This window comes from Phoca vitulina, unplaced genomic scaffold, assembly GCF_004348235.1.
Source record: "Phoca vitulina isolate PV1807 unplaced genomic scaffold, GSC_HSeal_1.0 scaffold6, whole genome shotgun sequence".
Taxonomy (NCBI): Eukaryota; Metazoa; Chordata; class Mammalia; order Carnivora; family Phocidae; genus Phoca; species Phoca vitulina.
Genome location: NW_022589709.1, coordinates 62,285,314 through 62,305,293, shown reverse-complemented (window position 1 = coordinate 62,305,293; position 19,980 = coordinate 62,285,314). Strand labels below are relative to the sequence as shown.

General features: G+C 37.4%; 1 protein-coding gene across 1 annotated transcript in view; it reads left to right on the top strand.

The window, feature by feature from the left end:
- The window catches only part of ZSWIM6 (zinc finger SWIM-type containing 6), a 187,396-nt gene that overhangs the window by 99,233 nt on the left and 68,183 nt on the right, over nucleotides 1–19,980 (top strand). The window contains exon 3 of the mRNA XM_032404363.1: nucleotides 18,316–18,672. Coding sequence (XP_032260254.1) covers nucleotides 18,316–18,672 — 357 coding nt within the window. The remainder of the gene's footprint in view (nucleotides 1–18,315; nucleotides 18,673–19,980) is intronic.

Below are 19,980 nucleotides of genomic sequence, written 5' to 3'. Positions count from 1 at the left end.
AAAAGAAAGAAAAAACTCAGATGTGATTGTAGTCCATTCATTTTCACGCTGTGTAGTATTGTACCATACAAGTATGTCACAATTTATTAATCTGCTGCTGATGGTTATATAGATTGCCAGTTTTATATTACAAAGCTGCTTTGAACATTATTTCATGTCTCCAACTTACAAATGGGCACACAGGGGCACCTGGGTGGCTCAGTCGTTAAGCGTCTGCCTTCGGCTCAGGTCATGATCCCGGGGTCCTGGGATCGAGCCCCACATTGGGCTCCCTGCTCCTTGGGAAGCCTGCTTCTTCCTCTCCCAGTCCCCTTGCTTGTGTTCCCTCTCTTGCTGTATCTCTCACTGTCAAATAAATAAAATCTTAAAAACAAACAAACAAACAAAAAAACAAATCGGCACACATTTCTCTAGAGTCTTCCTACCCTTTCTCTTGGCATGAAAAGTCCTCTTAATCTTTAAAGGAAATATTAGGAATTTATATTAAAGTGGCCCAAAGGATCTTTGTGGCTTAGATATTTGTGACCTGTTTGCTAGGGTCTAGGTAATAACCATACTAAGTAACCATATCAAGTTTAGGGATTTTTTAAATTTTTCTTTTTGAAATAAGTTCAGATTTACAGATAAGTTGGAAAGATAGACAGAGAGTTCCCATTTGCTATTTACCCAGCCTCCCCTAATGTTAATATCTTACATAACTCTGCTACTTTTATCACAACTAAAAGATTAACATTGGTACAGTACTTTTAAGTAAAGTAGAGACTTGATTCAGATTTTTCCAGCATTTCTACTAAGTACTGTACCAATATCCTTTTCCTCTTTGAGAATCCAGTCCAGGATACCATAATGCTTTTATTCATCATGTTTCCTTCATCCCCCTAATCTGTAACAGTTTATTGGTCTTTCCTTGTCTTTCATGACCCTGCCACTTTTAAAGAGTACTGGGCAGGTACTTTTGTGAATGTCCCTCAATTTGATTGTTTGGTGCTTTTCTCATGATAGAGGCTGTGCATTTTTTGCAAGAATATCACAGAATATCACAGAAGTAATAGTGTTACACACTTATTGCATCACTTCAGGGGGGTACATTGATATCAACATGACTTACTATTGGTCATGCTAACCTTGATCACTTGCTTAAGGTGATATCTGACTCATTTGTCCCCTATAAAGCCAGGTTTTTTTTTTAAATCTGTATTTTATTTATTTATTTATTTTATTTTTGAGAGAGAGAGGGGGGCGGGGGGGGGAAGGGGCAGAGGGAGAAGGAGAGAATCTCAAGCAGACTGAACATGGAGCCCGACATGGGTCTCGATCTCAAGACCCTGAGATTACGACCTGAACTGAAACCAAGAGTCGGATGCTTAACCAACTGAGCCACCCAGGTGCCCCTAAAGCCACAGGTTTTTTGCTTTTCATTACAAAGAAGTCACTGAAATCCAGGCCACATTCAAAAGGAAGAGAATTAAGCTCCACCTACTGGAGGGAGGAGTATCAAAGAATTTGTAGATATATGCTAAGACCACCACAGTTATGTCTGGAGGGGAGATCCTTTGAAGCTGTGCAAATACTTTGTTTCTTTTTAAAGCTTTACCCACTAATTTTATCATTGTCAGTGTATCATGCCTGTACCAAATATTACTGGAGTTGTTCTAAGTATGGTTTTTATTTCCTTCAGATTTCTTCTGTAAAGAAGATGTGTCCCTTCTCCATTTATTTATTTATTCATTCAGTAATTTATATCAGTATGGACTAATACTTATTTTATTGAGTTACATAATCTACTGTTATTTATTTTGTTGCTCAAACAGTTGCAGCCTGGCTAAGTGGACTCTTTCAGGATGGGACAGTTCCCTCAATTTTTTCTAAGCACTTCCTTTCTGGCACTATTAGTATTTTCTTCATCCTGGGCCTAGAATCAGCTATTTTTTCAAGGAGCTTTGCTTCCTTTTATTGGAGAATGGTATTTAGAAACCAAGATCTGGGTGTGCCTAGTTTTCTTTAAAAAAGGTGTTTATCTTAGAAATCATAGAGCTTTCTTATGTGATTAATGTATGTTTATCTAAAACGTCATTTTTTTCGAGAGAAAGTGAGATTTGTGTGGTGACCGGTAGATAAGTTCACTGTCGTTACTATTGGCAGTAGTGATCAAAGTAACCAGACATGCTGTTACGGCATGTGTTTCTAGTAATGAGAAGTTCTTCTAGAATTTACCTTTTTGAGCTCAGTGGCACCTTTATGGAAAACTTGAAAAGTACTATATTTGTTTTCTCTAATTATTATTTTCTCTCTGGGATACAATTGAGAACAAACAAGGACAAAAGGTGGGCTTTTGAAGCTGCCAAGCTAAATCCACCAATATCCCCAGACTCAAGCTTAGGTACTTAACTCACAAAAGAAAACCTCAGGCCTGTATTCAGAGGTCATTTATTCTTACTTATGCACAGCTCTAAAAACGATGGTTATCTAGTTTCCAAACTCCTAGAGGATGTAAACCAGCATTTTAGAAGAACTGGGGGTGGGGGGGGCAATGCAACTATTAAGCAAAATGTCAGCATGAGAAAGGGGCGCCTGACTTCTGCAAGGAAGGAGAGAGAAAAAGAGGCCAGCAGGGCAGTTGCTCTTAGCTCTTCAGCTAAAGGGCCAATAACCCAGCTGAGCAAGGCCTTGAGGGCATTATTGGGAGGACGTAGTGTAGTAAATGTTGTTCATGAAGATAACCTTGAGCCATCAAGCAAGTGTTAAATTAGATTTTTTTATACTGTTCAGGGAGTTTAGGAAGTGTTGATACATTTTTGAAAGATTTTCATCAACCTGGTAAAATGAAAATGCTGATTTAGGGAATAAACTTTCCTTTCCTCAGTTTTTCCAGCTGAACCTTTTGTTCTGAGAAATTATTAAGAGCCAAAGTTTTTGAGCATACAGAACTACTGTTTTAGTGGGGTCATGAGCATGAAAATTAGATACTCATTTAATCCAATTATGCCATTGTTTAGTCTTCTAATTTTAAGGTATCAACCTTTCATTTCTGATTTTCTCCCTTAAACATGCGTTATATCATTAAGTATGGCTGTCATTTTTTACATCAGGAGAATTCAGTTTCTTAGGAAGATTTAATGTATCAGAGGCATTCTCAAAAAGAATGCTTAAATACAATTTTTATATATTTATTTAGGAAAAATCCCCAAAATTTGGGGAAGAATCATCAAAGAGAATAAAGTGGGATTCTTTAGTTTTTTAGAAGATATTTTAAGGCTAATACTTCTCTGGCTTGCCTAGATTTTTCATTTTCCTGTTTAACAAAATGCTGAATTTTGATATGTTTAAAAAAAAAAAGTCAACTTAGACTTGTGCACCTGGTAGACTTGTAGAGCTATCTCCAAAGGAAGAATCTTTCTTGGCTCAGAGTAACTGCAGATATCCCCAGTTTGTGTATAAGTGGTCCAGGTGGAGTCTGGGGTTGCTGGGGAATATAGCTGACCCAGAAGAGATTCTCTTAGCCTTTTCAAAAAGGAGTAAAGGATAAGAGAATGAGGCAAGGTACAAATGTGTTTAGCAAAGGTTTAAAGTGTGGAAAGAATTTGAAAGAACAAATGTTAGGAGAGGGAGAGAAATGAAGGAGGACCAGGTAGACTAGAAAAAGATACCCCTGTAGCTATCATTTATCATGTCTTTACTCCTCTATTTTACAGTCCTAACATTTGTAGGTTTCTGAAGCAAGGAAATAGATTTCTTTTGGAGATGAGACGTTTTACAATTTCTCACTACCTTTCTACTTGAAAAAGGCAAATTTATTTCAACTTTAAATAGCAGGGTTTATACTCTGTCAGGGAAGTTAGTTTGAATTATGATGGAACATTTGTTAAGCTAATGTATTTGATTTACAAACATATGGCCGTTTGCCTTTGCCTCAAAATTCCAGAGTTTGAAAACTGCCACGTAGTTCATTCCTCAGGTTTTTTGTTTTTGTTTTATACTGTGGAGTTTCCTTTGACAATATATCCAATATATTTGTATTTTAGGTAACTTTTATAAACATATTAATTCTGATTGATTAAAGTAGTTTTTATAAACATTAATTCTGATTGATTAAAGAAGTAGACCACGTACCTTTTGAGTGGTCTCTTATGTTGTTGAAGTACTATACTTTTGTCTGCATTTAATATGTGCTTGTTTGAGTTTTATAATATAATAGAGTTGTCATCAGTCATTGGATCATATACATGATGTCTGTTTTTTTCTCATTATTTTTCCCCTTTAATCCCCACTAAAAACCTCTTCTAATAGAAAATTATTCTTGTTTCCTCATTTGATGCCCAGTATTATGTGGGCTGTATTTAAATTTGAAGTCCCCTATTTTCATGAATAGGTAAGTTTGGTTGCCTCCAAGTAAGTGGATACTTGTATGGGTATTCCAGTTGCTTCTAAATGTCTTAAAAAATAAACCAAATATACATATTAAATAAAATTAAATTCTAAAAAAAAAAACCAACCAAGTCCCTGAAAGTCCATTGTAAACCAAAGAAAAAAAAAATTTGAGGCAAAAGTTTGGATTTTCATTAGCTATTTTGAATGTGAGTATACATATTTTGAATGTGTGTGTGTGTGTGTGTGTAGGTTAGACTCTAAAGTTTAGAATTTGAGGTTCTGTAAAGAGATCTACAAGGATGCCCTTAAACTAAATAAATGAAGAAAATAGATCTTGAACTCTGAAACACTCAGCATAGTTTTTTGCATATTTGGGGGAAACATCTATTACCCTTTTTTTAGATTCTCAAAGGATGGATCCCCCCCCCCCCCCCCGCGAGAAGGTAAGGACCACTGATCTAGTCCTTTAGCCCCTTTTTGCAGATACGAAAATGAGGCTAATGACTGAAGGTCAAATAGCTAATTAGTAGCAAAGCTGGGATTAAAACTCAAGTCTCTTTCCCAGGTCATTTCTTATTCCATTATACTGACAATCCTTAGACACATTTTGATTCTGAAACACACATTAATCCACTATACACATAATTGGTACTTAATTAGCACCCTTTAATATTTGAAGCCATTTGGGTTTACATTTCTTGTTTAAAATGGATGGTATTCAAAAATTTGGCACAGGAGTTCTGTTTTCTATTTCAAATTATTAATTTTTTAAAAAATCCTAATGTTTGATAAAATAAGATCATATTATTCATAAACTGTTTTATTTAACAGTTATTTGATGTTGAGAGGAAAATTGTGGTTGGAGCTCTGAGCCAATACCTGTATTTTTCTGATTCTTTCTATAATGTTAAACAATACTACATCCAACAGAAATGCTCTCCTCATCTAAAATGGAATCTGTCTGTTCATTTATATTATAAGCGCTTTGTTTTCAGAAGAAATAAATACAACCAAGTTGTTATTTAAAATAGTGTATATTTATTATTAGTGGTGCTTTTGTGAGATTTTGAAAAAGTCATACTTAAACAGGGTAATTATCTATAGTAAGAATTTAATTCTCACTAACTACTTCTTCACATATGCTTCCTGTGTGATAAGGCACATAGATCATTTGTTTTCAGACTTTGCTATCTTGCAGCTTTTCACACCAGAGCAATTCGGCATAGAGTATTCAGATTTAATTTAATCTTTCTACTAAATAAAATTTTTACTTTTTCATTCATTTATTTATTCACCCACTCAAATACTGAGCATGTGATATATGCCAGGTGCTGTTCTACGTAATTAGGAGTGCCATCAGGATCTTAACAGCCCCTCCTTCGTAGGACACCATGTACTGTTTCTTTGTATTATGGAATAAACTCTAATGCAGGATTTGCATGGTAGACTCTCTCAGGTCCTCTCTCAAACAGATATTTGAGCTTTGCCACTCATGTTTCTAGGATTTGGAGGTAAAATATTGTAAACACTTTCTTGACCATTATGGGTTGAGAGTGTCTGGTATTCTGGTTCATTGAATATTAATAGATACTTCTAGTTGAGAGAATGCCAGATGAACTTTTAACTGAAGTGTGGTGCAAATAACAAAGTTGGTGTGCTTTCTTTTGTATTGCCTTATAAGAAGACTGACTTTCAACATTAGGCTTACTTTTCCCAATAAATAATTGGTTCTTTAATAGTAGAAGGGGAATATTGTTGATGAGACATCTCCAGCCTTTAAGCCACTCACATCTAATTTGGTTTAAACTCCTGGAGAAAAGTCACAAAAGCCTGTCAATTGGCTCATGTTGATTTATGATTTTAAACTCTCAGTTGAACCTTTAGTTAAGCCGTCCAACTGCTCACCTTGAACTATGTGGTTTTTTTTTTTTTGTCTTTTCCTATAGCTGTTCTAGACCTGGTACTACCATTCTTTTTTAAAGTTCTAGTAAATAGTGGTGCCTGGGTGGTGCAGACTCTTGGTTTGTGCTCAGGTTGTGATCTTAGGGTTGTGACATCAAGCCCGGAGTTGGGCTCGGTGCTCAGTGGGGAGTCTTCTTAAGACTCTCTCTCCCTCTCCCTCGCCCCTTCCCCGCTATGCTCACACTCTCCCTCTCTCTCTTTCTCTCTCTCTAAAATAAATCTTTAAAAAAGTAAAGTTCTAGTAAATAAAGTTCAGTAGGACTCCATTTATTGTGTAAGTTCTTAGAGCTGTTACCATTCTGAGGTACATTCTCAGTCTCCAAAAGGGTGGTGCTGGATGCAACTTAATCCAAACTTCTGTGACATTATGGAACACCACCCTCCCCCCTCCCCTTTTGGTGAATACCTGTTAACATATATAGAACTCACTTTGGGAAATGGGGGTCTGTACTGTGTTTTTCTTCTTACTTATTTCTGAATACAGCCTTGATCTGACTTCTTAGCTATCAATGGCCCAATAATCCAGTGAATTCTCAGAACTGGAGCCCATGTGTTATTCATGGAGACTTCTCTGGAGACTTGTACATTGCCTATTACCAAGTTAGGGGATTAGGGAAGTGATTGTTGAATGGCATAGCCACTCATGTTCATAATTAATGGATGGGAAGGGAAAGAATACTGCTGTTTAGGTGGTGAAGGCAGACAAGATGATCTGATGCATTCGTTTCATTTCATCTTTAATGGGCTTTCATGTTTCTTTATTTTTCTATATCTTATACATTTTGTATAAACTTTACCTATATTTATGCAATCATAGAATTTTTTAGATTAGATTTGGATTTTAGATATAGAACACAAAAAGCTATCATGCCTTAAGAATATCAGTTGTAGGGGCGCCTGGGTGGCTTAGATGGTTAAGTATCTGCCTTCTGCTCAGGTCATGATCTCCAGGTCCTGGGATCCAGCCCCACATCAGGTTCCCGGCTCAGCGTGAAGTCTGCTTCTCCCTCTCCCTCTGCCTCTCCACGCCGCTCATGCTCTCTCTATATCCCTCTGTCTAAATGAATAAATAAAATCTTAAAAAAGAGTATCAGTTGTAGGCAGATGGTTACAACTTACGTAGATAAAAATTGTTTACTTGCTTTTATATTGAATTTCAGAGTTTTTAAAAAAATTCTCCCCACATGCCAGTGTGTTATATGTTATACGTAACTGCAGCAATAACAGTATTTATCCTTTTTCTCTCTCCTTCCCTGAGCCGTAGCTTCGACGTGCTTTGAGAAGACCGTTGCTTCAACTTAGCAGCCAGGGCAGGTCAAAGATCTTGTGTGAGTGAGTGTGGCAACTACCATCCTTCATCTTGGCATGAATATTCTCCATTCCTACCTTCCTAATTTTCTAGAAACCGTCTAATATAATCTATTTTCCTTATTTAATGCTTTAGAAAAGAAAAAAGAACAAGAAATAAGATATGAAGCAACTTGCCCATGGGGCTGACATTAGATAATGGCTGAGATTAGAACCAGGAGCCCAATCTCTCTCTGCCTTGTTTACCTTGAGTGCTATGATCCATCTTCTTCTCTGCAAGGTGGCTGAACCGTGGGAGGGCTGGGCATCCATGGGTTAAAGAGAGCTCTGGAGTGTCCTGTTGGTAAAATAGGCTGGGCCGGACCGTGGGGCAGAGCCTCACTGATGATGATGTCAGTGTTTACACTTGGTGTGTGGTCATTACCAGGCTTCTAGAACATGTGTTGGACATCATTTATATGGCAGATTTTTTCCTCAAGAAGACTTTGAGCACCTTTTTGATTTTACTAAAAGCATTTTGTATCTCTTAAGTAATTTGTATTCACTCTAGAAACTTTAGGAAAAGCATTTCCCCCACACCAACCAAAACAAGGGAAAAAAAAATCATCTGTAATCACACTGAGCCAGGATATGAGTAGGAATATCTTAGTAAATTTCATCTACATTCTGAACAGGTGACCAGTCTCTTTGCTTCTCTTTTATTACTGTGTGCTTAAGGAAAAAAATGTACCACTTAGCCAAGGTATAAACGCCATCTACTCACTGTTCTTAAAGATATACACATGGAACAGAGAGGATTTTCTTTTCAGCTGGATCTCCATGTACAGGGAAATAACAATACTTACAGCCCTGGCAAGCCTAGTGTTCCTTGGGATTCTTTGAAGAGAGCAGAAGCTCTAACTTCACTCTGCTCATCAGGCCATAAATTAACCGGGAATGAAAAACTATGGTCACTTTTTCTTCCACAATAAGAGCTGCAAGTTCCCTTAACGGTTGCATCCAACTTTAAATTAGTCTCCAGCTCAGAGACAAGTTGGACTGAGCTGTGGAAGTAATTTTATATACATTGACACGGAAGGCAAACATTAGGGATAAAAAAGGTGTTATACATTTTGGAAGAGAGATCTTCAAATGTAGGAGTGAAAAATTGCTTATTGAAACTAGAAGTTACTTTGAGACAAACTTGAGTCTTCTAATTTTCCTTCTTTCCTCCCCTGTTTGGAATCAAGTCACATTTTAAGAATGTGCTATGTAAAATGTGGACAAATTTTTAAAAATGATAGTTCCATTAATTTGGAAATATGAATATATAGAGTAGAATTAATTACATTAATTTGGAAATATGAATATATAGAGTAGAATTACTACAATAACAACTTTTGTCCATTATTGTAATGGAAATGCTAGCATGCTCCTGAGAGCTTGGCATTTTCAACAGCTTGCACACTCTTGCCAAAGGGCTAGGGTTTTAGTACACATGTTGGAAATGCCACGCTTCCAAGAGCATTACATTTCCATTACAATAATGATGATAGCAGGCATTCCATACAAGGAATCCTTGTGGTGGTTAACATACATTGTCAGTTCTACTCCTTAGAGCAGTCCTGGAAGATAGGTATTATTAATCCCTTTTAATAGGTGAGAAAATCAAGGCTAAGTGACTTGTCTGAGGTTATTTAACACAGATGTGTTGGAATTGGAAGGAAATTCTAAAGTCCTACCTCACCTTGTGTTATCCGGTATGTTCAGTTGCCTCTGACTTTTTCCTGTAGGCAAAAAATATGTTACTAAACTAGTTGCCATTATTTTTTTCATTAATTGGTTGTTTTGAATACACAGAGAATCATCAATTATGAGGAATCCATGGGACATTGTGAAACAATCTCTTTGTAAAAGTAAATACTCTGTTTTTTAATTTTTAAATTTTAACTGAGATTTTGAATGAAGGCTTTTCTTAAAGTAGGATGGTGTAGCTATAAGTATTAACAATTATGATAGTACATTTTTTATTACTGTGGAAGTTTTTTGTTTATTTTTCTTTCTTAATGCTGAGACCAGTTTAATATCCCATACCTGACTTTGTGGAATGGGGAGCATATAGGTTACATAATAAGCTAGAAAGGGTCTACATTCTTTATATCACAAGGTATATATTTTTTTCCTGTTCTGTTTACTTCGTTCACATAAGTGTACTTTGACTAGAAAAGACTTGTTTAGGCTGTAATTCTGATTATCTCCGTCATTGGTTCCCTGGGCCAGCAGCAGCAGCATCACTCGGGATCATAGGATGGGGCCTAGCGGTCTGTAGTACAAGTTCTCCAGGTGATTCTGATGCACATTCCAGTTCGAGAAGCCCCATTCTATATGTTCCGCATACCAAGAGCCTGAGAGGATTCGTGCATTCTTTCATCTAACAAATGCTTCTTGAGCGTGTGCTTCAGGATAGTCGTCTGTGATGGAAATGCCATAGATCTCTGCTGTCTTACATGATGTCACAGACCTCTGTTGCTAGCTTCACTCAGTATAAGAGGGGAGTGGACTCTAAAGAGATAACTCTTAGTTAAGTTTAAAGTATCCTGGGCTTGAGGCCAGAGCCTTTAGTTATTTGTGACTTGTGCAGGGCAGGGCAAGCATTGCTTGGAAGAGCCCCACCACTTCCTTCATTTGACGCAGTTACAAGGGCCTGGCCCCTTCCAGGAGCTGTTTTGGATCTTTGGGCTACAGAGATGAAAGACAGTGCCCTGCCTCCAAGGGTCTTAAACCTTAACACTCCATACTGTCTGGATCTGTTAGTTTGCCTCCCTTCATCCTTTTGGATCATTTATATGTTGATGTGGAGGGTTTTTACGTGTGCAGATTTATCATTTGGATTATAGAAACCCATGTTCCTAGCAGTCCTTCAGATCCCTCCTTATTAATTCAGAGTGTCTTCTACCACTACCTCTCAGAGAGAACCTCAGCTTGTAAAAAGGGGAGTATGATCATAGCCTACTTTGGAGGATGGTTGTGAGAGCTAAGTGTGTCCTAGTCTGGGCCTTAGGCATTAGGAATTGGTTAGGGCCAAGATGTGGGGGCTCATGTTGGGATTGAGGGCTCAGGCCCAGAGCTTCAGGGTGTGGTTGGAGGATTTTGACCACTGAAGCCTGCATTCTCCCCTCCTTGGTCTGAGCATACTTCTCCTTACCTCTTGGCTCTGGTAAACAGAATTAGTCTCTAGAGTTTCTCCTTTACCTTCCGCTCCTAAAGCAAACAGCCAAGCATTTCTAAAGGTTGTTTGGCTGTAAGCAACAACAGGAAGTAAACAGGTAAAAAGGATTTTCTGTCCCCTCCTTGATCTAGGCCTGGACCCTGGTAAGTAAGACAGAGGTGTGTAGAAGTGCTAAGAGTTGGTGTTTGGACACCAAAGGGCTCTAATAAACTTAATTTGTACTTCAGAAGTTGAAGACCCAGGTGAGAGACCAAGTGGGGGAGGGGAAGAGGAGGAATCACTGAGCTGGAGGAGTGGCAGTGGGAGTATTGGGGGCTATGCAGATGGCGCAAGGGAGCCTGTCGGATAGGGCCTTTAAGAAGAGTGGAAGGCTAGAACTACTTCGCTTGTATTAGAAAAGGTTAGGACCCAAGAAAGTAGAATTTAGAAGATTCGGCAAATAATGCAAATTCCTAAGCACCATGCAGCTTTACAGTTGTGCAAATAAGTAAAATTCTACCTAATTTGTTTACCACCCCCCCAGCCCCTCCCCTTCTGAGGCTAGACAATAGTAGTTTCCTTCAAATATGCATGTTAAAATACAGAAATGCATTTTGGAAAATTACTTATGTACTTCAAGATTTGGCATGACAAGGAATGATGCGATTTTTTTTTTTAATTCAGTGCATTCTCAAACTAATGCTCCTTCTAGGTGCTTATTGCAGGTAGCTAAATTAATGGATAAGTGTTTTTTCTTCAGAAATAATTTTAAACAACTATTGCCATTCGTATCTACTAACACAGTTATTGTGATCATAAGGATCCTTATATGAAATGGTGCAAGAATATACATTAACTAGAAAATAAAACTGATACTGAACAGAATGCCGTTGGGAATTCTTGGTTGGACCCATCCAGTGCATGCTCCATAAATTTTTATGTTGTTTATGTGGTGTGCTGTGGTTTACAGTCTGGTCTTTGCATTAATTTGCCATTGTCTTTCTCTCAAGTATTAATGAAGTGTAGGAGTGATTCCATCCCAGACCGACATTTTTAAGGTGAACTTAAAAATAAAGCTTTTCCTTTAAAAAAATAATTTTTCTGAAAGATGGAAACTGCTTCGTTAGTGATTGCCAGCAAAATCTCCTAATGTTTTTCTATAAGCTGTTTAAGCTTAGTATTCGAAATTAGGGCTAGAGAATTTAATTAGCCAGCTTAGAGGATGCAGTCTCTCTAATTTAGGTTTTTCCCTTTGAGAAAATTCTGTATTTGAAGAAGGAATATCATATTTTATTTTATTTTATTTTATTTTTTTTTTTTTTTAAAGATTTTAATTATTTATCTGAGAGAGAGAATGGGAGACAGAGAGCATGAGAGGGGGGAGGATCAGAGGGAGAAGCAGACTCCCCGCTGAGCAGGGAGCCCGATGTGGGACTCGATCCCAGGACTCCAGGATCATGACCTGAGCCGAAGGCAGTTGCTTAACCAACTGAGCCACCCAGGCGCCCCGGAATATCATATTTTAGACAAGTTGGTTTTTGAGTTGTTTAGTGCCTCCATCTTGGGCTCTTGATCGCATCTGTACTACAGATCTGGAAATTGTATTTGATTGGAATTAAATTTTTTTGTTTTTAAATTGATAATTGCAACATGGCATGTTGTTGGATTGTGTGCGGTATGTATCAGACTTAGGAAAGGTGAAAGTTAGGTGTTTGGAGGCAATGATTAACTCCTCTGTTTTACCAAGGACACATAATCAGATATTAGTTACTCTGCATTTAGCCAATATAATGGGTTTAGTCAACCAATGAATACTTTGTTATGAGAGCGTTAAATGTTAACACTTTTGCATTTTTAGACTTAGCTTAAAAAAAATACAGAAAAACCTCTTATAACCCTTAGCACCCTTTCAGCCATAACATTACATTGCCTTGGTTTCTGCCTTTAATTTCCCCAGGGGTTCTTTTTATTTAGGAAAAGGGTGAAAGATGTATTTGTGTAAGTACTACACCAATGCTTATGTTAAATTCTTTTTCCAACAAAGAATATGTTACTTGAGCGCCTCATGCACAGGGTGCATATTTTTCTGAAAAGAATGTACCCTGAAAGAAGTAGTTTTTAGTGTGTATTTATTTCATGTCTGCCAGTTTATTTTAGCTTAGAAATTTTCTAATGCTTTGAATTTGTAACCGTTTTTCAGTTAACTGAGTATAAGTACACACACACACACACACACACACACACACACACACACACACACAAAATAGCCAAACTTTAGAAATTCTTTGTGTATTTTAAAACAGTTGTCTTTCCATTCTGGTATCACATGTCTCCTAGTCCCCTTTAAAATGCAACAGAAATTCAACTTTAGATATGAAAAATCAACTTTCAAGGAAAGTTCATTTTAGAATATCAGTGATGGAATAAATGTTTGCTTTCTAGAAACTTTAATTCTTGTTAATGTGAGATTAATGTAGATGATACGAATATGTGTTCATGGGTGAGAAATTTGCCCCTTCAGTATTTCTCTGCTGAGTCTTATTCACTACTGACCTGGTGTAAGATCCAAGTGCAAATAATGCCATTTGAAAGATGATTTGGTGAAGAGGATTTATTTTTTCCATTTCTTAGCAGCACATTTTATAATTGCAGTTTTTTGTCTTTCTGATCTCATTCTTAATGACTGAGGATCCCACAAGTCCTTCGCTTATGAGGATTATGCCTATTGATATTTACTGTTTGAAATTAAAGCCGTGAAAAAATAGCAACTATTCACTAACAGTAATAAAGTTAATATACCTTTAATAATAAAGAGCATACCTTTATGAAAAAAATAAATGTAGCCCCCAAACAAAAGATATTTTAGTGGAAACGGTGGCATTGTATTACATTTTTGAAAATCTGTGCAATGTCTGTCTTCGTGGAAAAGAGCTGGATTTTCCTGTCTCTGTGTTCGTTCTGTTGTGATATCACACATCCTGTAGCTTCTGGAAAATTAAATGTATGCTTGTGAGGGAGAGTTTAAAAGGTCAGAGATGTCTATGTAGAATTGTGAAAAAAAAATTTGATCTTTTAGACCCCGTGAAAGAGTTTTGGGGACCGTGTGGGTATGTCCCTGGACCACATTTTGAGAATCACTGCAGTATATAACATTTTAGAAATATGTATGGGTGCTAAAACAAAATAAATCTCTCCCCTGTTGTTTCCTGGTTTCTCTGTGTATAAAGTAACACTCATTCACAAAATTAACTGTGTTGGTAGAACATAATAAGAAAATGGGGAAAGAAAGCTGGATTAAACAAAGGTGTAACTGACTGAAGATTTTTGGTTTTGTTGTCAAATAGCATTGATCCCTCTAGTGTCATCCACCTCACTTAGCTCAAACATTCTCAGTGGCCACGCTTGTTTTATAAGCCATTTCTCAAGTGAGACCTCCGCCCCCCTTTCCAAGATTACAGTAGCAAAGATTAAAAAAAAGTGTTGCAGATGAAGGGAATGTGTCCAACACCCCTCCCCTGTTTCTCCAGCTGGGAAGGTAAGGAAAGAGAAATAAAATTTAACGAGCACTTTTACTATGTGCCAGGTGCTTTACATGTGTTACTTCATTTAAATCCCCAAAACAACCCAAGGAGGTGTTTCTAGCCCCATTTCACAAACGAATAGAGCAAGACTCAGAGAGGTTAAATAACATGTCCAGAGCACACAGCGTTTAAATGAGAGAGCCTGATGGGAATCAAAATGTCTCTACTGCCAAAGCTTCCACAATGCTGTGCCTTGGTTTCTGCTTTGTTTTTCTTCAGGTCTGCAGATTGAGAATGTGAATACTAATGTTTTATTGGGCTCACTGATAAAACATGATGGTGATGAAAACAGTTTGCCCTGTGAGGTTTGCTCTTATGGGATTAACTGTCTTTGACAGATTGTATTTTGTAAAGTCAAAGAAAAAAAGGTTTATGTAATTTTTTCAGTTTTAGTTCTTTGAAAATTAATTGCCCGTGTTTTACTATGGAGTGCAGAATTGCCCCTTTCTTTGTCCTCAGTTCTGTCATATAGAACAGTTAACTATACCAGAAAGAGATTTTGTATTTGCAATTCTAAAACAGTGGGTCATCAGGGTTTGTCAGAACTCCAGAAAGGCAAAATCCATTCTTAGGAGCATTATTTTGTTTCAGGTCGCCCACTCCCTAAGAGACAAGACCAGCTGTGGGTAGGGAGTAAGGGCTGGAGAAAGGATGGCTTATGTAGCTGTCTAGGGATTGTTGAGGGAGGAGTATTCTCCTTGTTTCTTTTGCAAGTGCTCTGGCATGATTCAGAACCAACTGAGGGTGAGCCGGAATTTCAAAGAAGGTTTCTCACAAGACTGAAGTGAGACCTGCTGGAGTTCCTGCATACTGACTCAGTATTGCATAGTCTTATAAAGTAATATACCAGTTCTCACTTATATGTGTGTTGTAATTTTCCTGTATTTCAAATAAAGCCAGTCACCTCTAGCAACATCAGCCATCCCAATCTAAAAGTAAGGTGGGGGAACCCCCAAACAAATAAGCCTCAGAGTATTGAATAGCTGCCACAAAACTAGTCAAATTAGAGGCGCAGCTGGCCTGAGGGCAAAGAATTTTCTATGAAAAAGACTAGCTGTATAAGAGAGGAGACCTTGTGATGGCTGATAGTGGAGAAAAGTAACAAAAAACCCACTTAAAAAATACTATCACCTGCAGTTGCCTGTTATAGGAAGTGTTGCCCCCCCTCATTTGGTAACACCAGATGGTCAGCTGATTAGGGTGGCAGGGTAGAACTTACAACATTTAGAAATCTTTCTAAGAAAAATGGTTGGAATTTTTAAAGGAGTTTGGGTACTTGAAAGATAATCTAGAATTGTTTTGAAAATGAACATTCATGAAATGTACATCATCTTTGATGATATCAGATTAATGAAGTGTTACTCTGTGAGACATGTATATGTTTGTGTGCTCTCACATATCTCTTAAATTGTTTTGGAAGTCACAATATTTTATAGTTTGCTTTTTAAAAGACTGTATGAGAATAATAAATACTTGTTGTAATGGAATTGAATAATGAGTTTTACCTTTGGCATAACTTCATGATAGCAGCATTTAATATACTTTACTTCTTTCTGACTTACACAGCTGAAATGGTTTTCGGTAAAACTATTTGAGGGATTCATCACTTTTCTTAAGGGCTTCTTCTTTGGTAGTTAAATCAGTCTGTTTTGAAGTACGCGTTATGTTATACCCTTATAGACTAAATACTAACTAGTTCAACTCTTGGATCTTCAATTGTCTTGGCTTTGCCTGTGATTGGTGAAGTTCTCTAATATCACTTTCATGGAGAGACAAAGATGGTGACTTTGGTGGACTAGGAGAGATATAGTAGTGTTAAGCTGGGAAGGATCAATTTTATAAATGGTCAATTTATGATAAATCCTTCCCCATAGTGATAACTGGTTTCTTTGTACACATATATGTATGTGACAGGTGGAAAATGTTGAGATCCCTTGCACTAAACGTACAGAATATACTTGAGAACTTTCTGAATTGTCTCTTACGATCCATTGTTTTTTTTTTTTTTCTATCTTAATCTGTGCCTGTCCCGTGGATTTTAAATTACTGTATGCTTATAGTACATCTGGTATATAATGTAAGTTTGCCCTTATTATTCTTCACTTTTGAAATTTTCTTGGGTGTTTACTTCTTCTGTGACTTTTTCCTCATGGGAAAATACGTTAAAAATTTTTTAAAATACGATTTTACGTCACTATGTATCTTTAATTGTCATATTCAAAAAACTTCTTGACTGAAAGAGATAAGGGAGACTGGGATATTCATTCTGAAACAGAGATCATCTCTTTGTAAGAAAAACAAAGGTTATCATATTACAATTCTCTAAATTTCTTATCATGAAGTTTAATAGTAACTTTAGGGATTGTTCTTTTTAAATTGATTAATTTGGTAAAAATTATTACCACACATTTCTCTTTCCACTATGTTACTAAATATGAATTATTAGGATGAAATTATATTACTCTGAAAGATTTCTTTTGAGTAGTGAGTAGTATTTCTTCCAACTCTCTGGCCTGATTATCATCCCTTGGGGAGGACAGTAACTAGGGTTCAAGTGCCCCACATGTGAATTTTAGGCATCATTTGGCTGTCATTCTCATGTCCTATGTCTGCCATCCCTCCCAGATTTCCCACATGGTAAAGATCTTTCTCTTTGTGAATGAAGACAGTGTCCTGCTCAATGAACTTTATTCAAGTAGCACAGATAGTGGAAAGCTGAAAGAGAGCCAGAGGCTTCATTCTGGAGCTTGGGTTTCTGTCAGGTACCCAAAATCTTGAGGTAGATCAGTGTCCAGGAGGTTCCCAAAGTGATCTCCTGAAGGTTTAGCCCTTACCCCTGAATTTGGCTCTCAGAGAAAGAAGGTGGAACTGAGTGGATGTGCCCCCCCCCCAAAAAAAAATTAGGATTAGCTTTCCACATATTTATAGAGACGTAGGGAGGAGGTTTTGTCCCCTGGCCATACAGGCCAGGACTGACTGATGGCAGTGTGGTGGGAGGCAATTTTCAGAAGGCTGTGAGCTCTTCCTATGGCTGTCCAAGGGTTGGGGGGAATTGTTGCATATGTGGGGTGCATGTCTCATGTCTGGACCATTATAAGCAATGGCCACATGGCCTGTTGGTCAGGGAGGGTGTGGAGGATTTGTGTGTAGTTCCAAGTTTAAGTTGTAAGGCCCCTTTCTACTTGGCGATTTTGTGTTTTCGTGTGTTTGTGTGTGTGTAAGTTTATTTAACAACCTTACATCTGTATCAGCTCATTGTGAGCTACTTAGACTGTGGTATATATGAGATCCGGTGGGCTTTGCAGTTTCATCAGTAGACATTGCTAATGGACCTTGCTGTATTGGGGCATATGTCATGTATGTTACATAAAGGATTATTCAGTAAAAAAATTTATCTGGTCAATGTGTGTGAAAGACCCACCCCAGAGTTGCATTGTTGGTTGGAGGATGCTAGTGGCCGCCTGGAGTAAAAGTGGAGGGAAGGGGGGAGTTTGTTGAGCAGAAAACCAAGCTGGCCTACTCTACTTTGAAAAGTTTAAAAAAGAAAAGGAAGAAAACCACTGATTTTTGTCAGGTATACCACAGATTCAGAGTAATTGAGGCTTATGAGTGCTGTGATCTAACAACTTCCTGTTGGTGTGATGGCGGCATATTGCTATAAGTGGTTTTGTATGGCTACGTGAAATACTTCAGCATGTCTGTTGAATACCATTTCTTTTTTTACCTGTAAGACGTGGAGAGGGGGAGGTGCGGAGGATGTTTGAGTGGCCTGAATGTTTTTACTTGAAAATAAAAACTGTCATATTTTATTCTTGCAGCTGTCAAGTACTACACATTTCAAAGAATTAGAAATACTTCATAGCATCTGAAGGCAGCAGCTAAACTCTCTCTTCCCTTTCTCTCACACAGGTTTCCACTTGAGTGGCACGGTGACAGAACCTGCAATACAATCGGAGCCAGAAACTGTTTGCAACGTGGCCATCAGCTTTGATCGTTGCAAGATTACCTCAGTGACCTGCAGCTGTGGAAACAAGGACATATTTTATTGTGCTCATGTTGTGGCACTGTCTTTATACCGCATCCGCAAGCCAGATCAGGTCAAACTGCATCTTCCCATTTCAGAGACTCTCTTTCAAATGAATAGAGACCAACTACAGAAGTTTGTACAGTATTTGATCACAGTGCACCACACAGAAGTTTTGCCAACTGCTCAGAAATTAGCAGATGAGATTCTTTCCCAGAATTCAGAAATCAACCAAGTTCACGGTGAGTTATAGGCATTCATTCTGTAGATTTCTTCTCTTATTCTTTTTCATTTATAAATTCAGTTCTTCTGCATAAAAATGAATTAAATGTAAATTTAGGTCATCAGCATTGCTCTTAAGTGGCCAAGAGAGATTTTTAAATTATTTTTATTTAAATTATTTTTATTACTGAAGTATAGTTGACATACTGAGATTTTTAAGTTTAGTTTTGCATCCTAAAACATTTCTTTTGAAGTGTTTTGTGTATTCTACTAGATACCAAGCCTTTTGCGCTCAGAAAAACTTGTCATTTATTAAAGCTTGTCTCTTACACTTTTTCATTTGGGAAAATTTCATCAAATATTAGATACTAGTAATGGAAAACACGTACTTAGTCATTTAATTCACCTTTGTCAGCTTTTATCAGTAAACTGACTTGCTCATACTCTGAATTTTTTTTTCATTTTCTTTTAAAATTTATTTTCCAAAGCAGGGCATTTCTTTCTTTTCCTCCCTTCTTCCCTTCCTCCCTCCCCGCCCTTCCTTCCTTCCTTCCTTCCTCTCTCACTCTCTCTCTCTCTCTCTCTCTCTTTCTTCTCCCTTCTTTCCTTTCTTCCTTCCTTCCTTCCTTCCTTCCTTCCTTCCTTTTTTAGAGAGGGGGAGAGACAGAGAAAGAGAGAGGGCCGGACAGAGGTAGAGGGAAAGAATCTTAAGCAGACTCCACACCCAGCACAGAGCCTGACATGGGGCTCAATCTCACAACCCTGATACCATGACCTGAGCTGAAATCAAGAGTCGGGACACTTAACTAACTGAGCCACCCAGGCGCTCCCAAAGCAGGACATTTCTGACAGGATGCCTCATAGTAAGAAAATAAATTATTCTTAGAAAAATATTACAACTTGTTCAGAGAGAATTTAGGAGATGACTATCATTGTGTATAAGAAATCTCAAAAATGGTTTCTTTTGGATTTTTATACACGGAACATTATCTCATTTATTTGTAAACACATTTATCAGCTGCTTATTTTGTGCATTGCAAATATGTTGACTTACAAGAATATATGTGCAACTTGTCAGAAATACACCCACCACCTATTTCATGGGGTATGTTAACACAGGATAAATAATATGGTTAAATTATAGGTTGCTGTGCTTTAAAAACATTTAGACATAATTTTAAAAATATTTAAAAATATATTAAAGAATGTAACACAATCTTGACTAAGCAGCTCTTGGGCCTAACTAACATTTTTATATTTCTTTGGTTATATCGATGAGATATAGGACCAGTCACTCAACTCTATTCTTTTAGTTTTCTTCAGAGTCA